Source organism: Electrophorus electricus, chromosome 16, assembly GCF_041902795.1.
Source record: "Electrophorus electricus isolate QZ-2024a chromosome 16, ASM4190279v1, whole genome shotgun sequence".
Classification (NCBI taxonomy): Eukaryota; Metazoa; Chordata; class Actinopteri; order Gymnotiformes; family Gymnotidae; genus Electrophorus; species Electrophorus electricus.
Genome location: NC_137512.1, coordinates 8215230 through 8223185, shown reverse-complemented (window position 1 = coordinate 8223185; position 7956 = coordinate 8215230). Strand labels below are relative to the sequence as shown.

The 7956-nt window shown below is 39.9% G+C and overlaps 1 protein-coding gene across 2 annotated transcripts; it reads left to right on the top strand.

Moving 5' to 3' along the window:
* The first annotated feature begins 2619 nt into the window (after window positions 1–2619).
* xiap (X-linked inhibitor of apoptosis) lies at window positions 2620–7600 on the top strand. 2 transcript variants are annotated; one of them, XM_027016476.3, is made up of 7 exons: window positions 2620–2720; window positions 4333–5144; window positions 5346–5445; window positions 5796–5874; window positions 5990–6014; window positions 6146–6337; window positions 6533–7600. In XM_027016476.3, the coding sequence occupies exons 2-7, from the start codon at window positions 4349–4351 to the stop codon at window positions 6724–6726; spliced, it is 1386 nt and encodes a 461-aa protein (XP_026872277.2). In that variant the 5' UTR covers window positions 2620–2720; window positions 4333–4348; the 3' UTR covers window positions 6727–7600. The 2 variants fall into 2 exon arrangements, with proteins under 2 accessions (XP_026872277.2, XP_026872298.2); XM_027016497.3 differs by lacking the exon at window positions 2620–2720 and adding an exon at window positions 2745–3941.
* The last annotated feature ends 356 nt before the right edge of the window (window positions 7601–7956 follow it).

Genomic DNA, 7956 nt, shown 5'->3' with positions numbered 1-7956 from the left:
GGGTGTGAGATATATACAGCACTTCTCAGTAGTGGATCACAGGTAACCCTTGTTTTTGACAGTTGTTTGATGAGGCACTCAAAGCACATACTGCTCCATCCACTAAGCGGGTTAGCTATTTCAGGCCTATAAAGGGGGAAAACCGGGATATTGCCACTTTAAATGTTCATATGTAACTGACATCTTGACAGGTATAAATATTTAGATGGACTGCGATCTAAGTGCTGATAGTGTGCATTAGTTTGGCGTGAGAACATACAAAGTCTTCAACACCAAGAACCTATATAATTGAATATAGGGAAAACGAAACATTCTGTCTATTCAAGGTCATGTGTTAATGTAAATTCAGTTTGTAATTATAATGATTGTTTGTTGTCTTTGACTTATGTAAATTTCATTATGTTGGAGGCAATAATGTTTATAGTTTATTCACATGTCTTGTGATAAAAGTTCAGAGCATCAAGATACAATTTCTAATACTACAAACTGCGTAGCCTCGTCCCTGTAGGTTTTTAACCAAGTTGCTCTCAGCCATAGAGAAAGGAGTGCTACACATATAGCTTGCCTTATTGATTTTGTGATTTGTACATAGTCTAGGGATATAATTTTTAAACCTGTAGTGATGCTTCCACTGTCTAAGCTGCATCGGGCCTTATGGGCTGAGGTCTTTCATGAATCCTGATGGTCGGAGTTCCCTGGGCACGGGCTCTACTGACTTGGTCAAAAATCCATCCCTGAGGACAGTAAAAGCAAAAATAGATCTTTACATTTCTGATTTAAAATGTAGCCTAAAATGTCACTAATATTTTATATACACACAATTATTAGGCAAGTTGCAATTTGAGGATTCATTTTACTATGGAACAACTACAGTGCTCTCAGTCAATCCAATGTTAAACCTCAAACCAGAATATTTAAGAAAGTAAGTGAGCTTTTGGCTCTGAGGAGAATATCCATGTGTGCAGAATTATTGTGCAACTGAAATTTTCTTGTTTCTCATCTGTGAGAATAACTCAGTTTACAAAAAAACGTGACGTGACAAATATAGCCACCCTTCTTTTCAATAATATTCATAAGCCTTCCATTCATGAAGTCTGTCGGTTTCTTAATCCGTTGATCAACTTTTTGTGGAGTAGCAACCCCAGCCTCCCTGACCCTGTTCAGAAAGCTGTATGGTTTTCCTTCACTATAAATCTGTTTAAGAAGGGCCCACAAGTTCTCAATAGGGTATAGGTCAGGTGAGGAAGGGGGCCATGTCATTCTTTAATCTTTAGGCCTTTACTGGCTAGCCACACAGTGGAGTACTTCAACACATGTGATTGAGCATTGTCCTGCATAAAAATCATGGTCTTCTTGAAAGATGCAGACTTTCTTGTACCACTGCTTGAAGAAAGTGTCTTCTAAAAAACTGGTAGTAGGTTTGGCAGTTGACTTTGAGTCAGAAAGGTCCAACTATCTCATCCTTATTAATACCAGCCTATAGCAGTACCTCACCTCCCCCTTGCTGGCATCTGAGTAGAAGTGGAGCTCTGTGCCTGTTACTGATCCAGCCACAGGCCCATCCATCTGGTCGATCAAGAGTCACTCTCATTAGTTCATAAAACCTTTGAAAAATCTGTTTTCACATTTTTGGCACAGTCTTGACATTTCACCTTATGTGTCTTGTTCAGTGGTGGTCAGATTTCAGCCTACCTTACCTTGGCCACGTATCTGAGTACTGAACAACTTGCACGTCTGGGCACTCTAGGTAGGTTGCAGTTTTGGAATATGACCGCAGTGGAGTATAATGGGTTCCTGGTCGCTTCATGTTTGATTCTTCTCAAATCTTTAGCAGTTAATTTGCATCTCTTTTTCTTACCCTGTTTCTTGTGACCCTGTTGACTATTTGCAACAAAACATTTAATGGTTCTGTGATCACACCCCAATATCTTAGCGATTTTAAATATGCTGCATTCCCTCACAAATTTGTAACTTTTCAGAGTCAGATAAAGCTCTTTTTTGGCCCATTTTGGAAAAGAAACTGCTTAATAATTACGCAGACCTTGATAAAGGGTGTGCTCTCCTTAGGCCACACCGTCACTCATTGCACAAATACACATCAGCTGATATACTTGGAGTTGCAAAATATGCACAAGTAATTATATGGTGAAAGTACTCTCTTGCCTAATAATTATGCACACTGTGTGTGTGTGTGTGTGTGTGTGTGTGTGTGTGTGTGTGTATATATATATATATATATATATATATATATATATATACACACTCGACCCAAGGGATAGAGGGATTACAAAGACAATTTAATATTAATGTTTAATATTAATTAGTAACAGAAAATATAGTTCATATATTTAAGGACTTTTCTGAACAGATTAAAACCATTTTACAATATTTTTAAAATAATACCTCAGTGCTAAGTTTAACCTAGGTTTTACGCACATGAGCGCCACCACAACGTCGTATTTACTATCGGAAACTCGGATTTTCCAATAAGGCCCGAATTCCCCAGTTGGAAGCGTGTCAGTAACAACGTCATTGGGGTTGCCGGCGTAGATGCTGCTCCTAGAGTAGACTGTAAAGGTTTTAATCTTATTAGCGGTAGTTGTAACAACCACGTAACGTGGATTTGTCGTCACTTCCGCCAGCGCAAGGGCTGTTTAGGGCAGTAGTCATACTACGCAAGCGGTGGCTCGCATTCAGTATTTTCTCGATCTCAACAGAAGGTAAGTAAAGGTCACGAATACTTCGAAGGTTCTTTGGACTCCCGCAAGTTTAAGAGCGTGCTATAGCTAGCTAGTTTGCGTATTTGGACTATACATTAATACAAAGATACTGTGTAGTGAGAGGCCAGTACCAACTTGGGTGTTGTCGAAATGAACTGCTTATTGGATAATGTTACACCTATTCTGTTTTGCGATTCATCGGTAATACAGAAACAATTATTTTTTTCAATTGGATGTGTATCCGTATTGTCCAGTTTGTGGGATCCAGTGCTGTCTTCATAGATCATTCACCTGTGTAGTTCGGAGTCGTTATAACTTGCCTTAGCTATCGAGTTAGCCATATAATTAATACTCTACGTGACAAGACGCAGCAAGTGGTAGATGTCAACCCACAAGCTACACACTAGTGCTTGTTAGCTAACTACATAACTTGGTATGGTGGTGCTGCTGCGCCTTTTAAGTAAGGGTGATTAAGGTTTATAAACTCCATTTGGTCAATGCGCAAACTTTGACACACCATCCGTTGGTCTATAATGCGTCGTCATTCAGTCATCGTTTCAGTTGTAAGTTATCGTTCTAAATGGGGTGTCATGCGTTGTGAGACTTGCTTAAGCCTGGTTCCTCCATGGCCGCTTCTTGCAGAATCAAATTTTTCAGATTGACATGCTGTACAAAATGTACAGTATGAAGTGTTTTTTTAAGATCCAGTTTCCATTACGAGCATTTGGCGTAACTAATTGCATTTAATCCTTAGCTAGCTACTTCGGACACGATATACGTGCACCGCCCACGCCTCTGTTTCTTAAATGTTTCAGAATAACAGAGAGGCTTAGAACGTCCAAATGTTTTTTGACTTGACTTGGATGCATGGATTTTTTTTTTGCGGCTCAGGCTTACATTGAAGCCTGTGGAGATTACCTAACATATTAGAGTTTAAACTTACGAGACTTGGCTATCTCATGGAAGAGTTTAATATGTTTTCTTTTGAGCTTCTCAGGACAACTTAATTCTACTTGTATCTGTAATTCTGAAACACTAGGGAAGTTTTCCAAAGAATTAGAAGTACAACTGATTAGTATACCACATAAACCAGATTCACTTGCTTTTTTGCTCATGGAAATTCCTTAATACCGCCCATACTATTCTGCAGTTCTTCCTACTGTAATTCGTCTCTATTGCTTTAAGCACACATTCTATGGACAAAGAAACTGCTTTTGTCAAGTAGGTTTATTTGTTTGGTCTTTTAGTGTTTAACCTATTGTGGGCTTTTTATCTTTGCAATTTGCCTTCATGATTGCAAGCTGCATGACTTGCTCTGTAGTCTTTCCAGAATTTTACTGTTCCTCTCTAAGGAATTATTGTGAGTATAGGCTCCATACCATTTTGGTATGATCATGACTCAAATTAGTAACACTTTTAGAAAAGCAGAAACTCTCAGAATTGAAACTTGAGGTAATTTTAGGTTAAGTGGACAGTAAAAACAGTCATTTGGCTCACTATGGGTTACTATATGCATTGATTGGATTAGGTTGAATTCCCTACACCTGATAACATTTTATAAAATGTTTTTCTTTCACAAAGGTTATAGGGCTTCTATTTATTTCTGTTTCAGTGTACTCTGAGTGACCATGGCTGGCTCTAATGTAATTGATGAAATTGAAGATGATTGTGGTGGACATGACTGGTCAGCAATGAGTGCACGGCTGAATTCTTTCTGGGCCTTTCCGCAAGTCCAGGAGGTTTCTGCTGAAAGGCTGGCCCGGGCAGGATTCTATTTCACAGGAGAGGCTGACCGGGTACGCTGCTTCAGCTGCCGGCAAACTGTGGAGAACTGGCACCAAGGGGACATGCCTGTGCAGAGACACTTCGAGGTCTCACCCACCTGCAAATTCCTTAGCTGCACTCATCGCAGCAGCCTCTTTGCTAGCTCCTCTGCTCAGACCACAGAGTCCATCTACGATGAAGAGGCAGAAGCCATGCAGTTCCGACTCCGTACAGGGGAGGTGGTGGACCAGTCCGTGTACCCCATTGTACCACATATGAAGAGCGAAGATGCACGGCTCAGGACGTTCAGCAGCTGGCCAACACAGTCGCCGGTCCAGCCCAGCAACCTGGCGCAAGCTGGGTTCTACGTACCAGAGACCAGCGAGGAGGTGGACAGAGTGCAGTGCTTCTGCTGCGGAGGCATGCTGTCATCCTGGGAGGAGGGTGATGACCCCTGGGCAGAGCACGCCAAGTACTACCATAACTGTTTCTTCATCTTGGGCCACGATGTGGGCAACATCCCCTCCGAGCAGTCCCAGCAGCAGAGCAGTGCTCCCAGAGGCTCAATGGAATCTTTTGAGGAGCGACTCAATAGCTTCAGGAACACGCTGCATCCCGTGGACCATGAAAAGCTTGCTAGAGCTGGGTTTTATAGTAAAGGTAGGGCTACTGTTTCCATTTGATGGTGTTTTGTCTCTCCTAGTTTCTTTAAGGGAGGCTTGGGACTGCATGTATTAGGACTGCTTTTATATTGCTTCTACTGCAGTAATGGAGTGGTGTTATTTGCTACCACTCTTTTGGAAATGGAGAAATATTTGCCAGTCATGTTGTAGTTTAAATCTTTTGTTTTTGTGTTTGTAGGGGAGCGTGACCGTGTGAGTTGTTTTAGATGTGGAGGAAGTCTCAAGAACTGGCAGCCTAATGAAGATCCATGGGAGGAGCATGCAAAGCACTATCCTGGGTAACTGATCGACTCACTTACTTACAAGTAACTCATTCAGTCATGTTGCAGGGTTAAACAATATTGATTGCTCAGATGCCTGGGACAAGTAAAATGTGAAGTCAAGACAGTAGCGCAAAAAAAAAAAATCACTTGTCTGGTTGGACCAGTTGTTGTTGGTATGGCGAGAGCAGTGTGTTAACAGTACAGATTTTTTTTTAACTGGACAGACTCATAACCTTTGAGGTTCTTTCACCTTACATGTATGTGTGAAATGTTCTTTATGTATGTCATCCTGAATGACTAACACAAGGGTATGTTATCCAGAGATGTGGAATCTAATTTAAATACATTTTTGAAATGTCTGACAGATGCAGTTTCCTGCTCTCAGAGAAGGGGCAAGAGTTTGTCAACAGTGTGCAGCTGAGGAGTCCTAGAGGCCACTGTTCAGTAAGTAGTTCTTCACTAATGACTATTGTGGTAATGTATGGAATAGTATCCTGTAAAAATGTGAAGATTAACACTGAGAAGTAGCATTCTAATTTTTGTATTCCTACCTCACCAGAATGGTCCTTCCCATCATGAGAGAGGTAGGTACATCTGATTTTGATATACTAAATTTATATCCACTTTCTCGTAGGTGTGCTGTTTTTAAATTTGATGTATGCCATGGATCTGGAATCGATGTCTGAAGTACTTATTTTGACTTTCCTTTTTACAGCATCAAACATAATGCAGTTAGAGATTGCCCAGAAAGCTGTCGAGATGGGATTTGAGCCAATCAAAGTGGAAGCGACCATTTTAGAAAGGATCCAACAGACCAGAAAGGAATATACCACAGTGGCTGACCTCATTCAGGATCTTACCAGCAGCCTTTCTGACAGTGATTCTGATGTGTGTCAAGAAGTACAAAGTAAGTGCTTTTAGTCTCTTGTTCTAATCACTTAAGTGGTTAATACCCATAAATTCAGATGAGCTTGTAATTTACCTGTGACTTCTGCCCTTTTTGTATTGTATTTTATCTTTTATTTTGCATTTTGGCTAATTTTAACTTATTCCTTACTGATTTTTCATGTGTAAATCTCATTTTGGGGTTTCTGTGTTGCAGCTGAGGATCCCTTGAAGAAGCTAGAGAAGCTCCAACGTGAGAAGCTCTGTAAAGTTTGTATGGACAATGACATTTCTGTTGTTTTCATTCCATGCGGACACTTGGTGACCTGCAAGAAGTGTTCTGATTCCCTTAGCAAATGTCCCATCTGTTGTGCTGTCATCACACAGAAAATCAAGACCTATAGCTCATAACTTAAAGTTTAAAAAAAAATCTATATATGACACACTTGCTGCTTTTCTCAAATCATTTTATGAAACTATTTTTAATTTTGTGTATGTCAATATATTGATTAAAGACTTGTACATTCGCGTGATGTATGGATTTGTAGTACATTTATGGTGAGTACCATATTTGTATGTTTGCCTTTTAACTTGGCCAAAGATACACTACAAATGGAAAACTGAATTATGCAAACAATAAGAAGTTCATAGAAATAACATTTACTCCTGTGTAGTTGGTGGTTTTGGGGTTTTGTTTTTGTTTCATGTTCAACTCACATAAATGTAAGATTGCTCTGATGAAGTTCAGATTAAAACTTGGCATAATATTCACTGGGTAGTTCAGTGACCTTTTAAACTTCTCAAAAAGAACAGATTACTGGACAGTGCATGGGATAAGAGAGTGTCTTCTGAATGAGCTAGAGCAAGGCTGGGATTACACACCAGCCAGAAGGAAGGAGCACTACCATTTTGCCACCATGGGTGTGGCATACTGTTCTCATATGGACCAGCCTAAATACAGAGGAAGCAGGTTTCCATGGCCACCTGAGCTGCTGTGGGGCATCTGTGATGTACACAGATCCTTTTTGGATATGTTAACTTGCATGCAGACAAGTAGCCCATAGATATTAGAGGTTGTGCTTCAGTGCCAGAGTGCCTTTCTGTAGATAAAATGGAAAAGTGTGTGGTTGGTTGGTTGGTTGGTTGGTTGATGATTTTAGAATGTGTTTAATGCTGGGAAAATATATTTTATTAAACCTTTTTTCTTAATTAATTTGCGAATAGGTTCAATGTTAACTCAGTGATTTTAAATAATGTAATTAATAAAGAGATTTTTTTTTCCTGAGAGACTTCTTATTTTCTTTCCATTACCTACAATGTTAAAATGGTAAAATCTCAAAGGTGTCCTTGGTCTAGCTCTACTGTATAAATGCACAGCAGGTCTGTTGCAATATAAGACAAAAAGTGATTGACCTTCATAAATCTGTCAATGACATTGTGTGGTGAGCAACCCTTTTCACTTTTTCAATCTACGCACAAAAATGTATGTTAATCAAAGAAACCAGATTTTGTGATTGCCACACCAATAAAGTCAGTACAGCCTCCTCAAATACAGTATCCACAAGCAGAGGCCCAGGACTGGGAAATCTGGTTATATTCTCCATTACAGAATCATTTCAGATCACTTGTTATGTTTGTGTC

Coding starts and splice junctions, on each gene's coding strand:
- xiap (XM_027016476.3), top strand. CDS start 4,349: ATGGCTGGCTCTAATGTAATTGATGAAATTGAAGATGATTGTGGTGGA. Junction 5,145..5,345: donor AGCTGGGTTTTATAGTAAAG/GTAGGGCTACTG, acceptor TTGTGTTTGTAG/GGGAGCGTGACCGTGTGAGT. Junction 5,446..5,795: donor CATGCAAAGCACTATCCTGG/GTAACTGATCGA, acceptor AATGTCTGACAG/ATGCAGTTTCCTGCTCTCAG.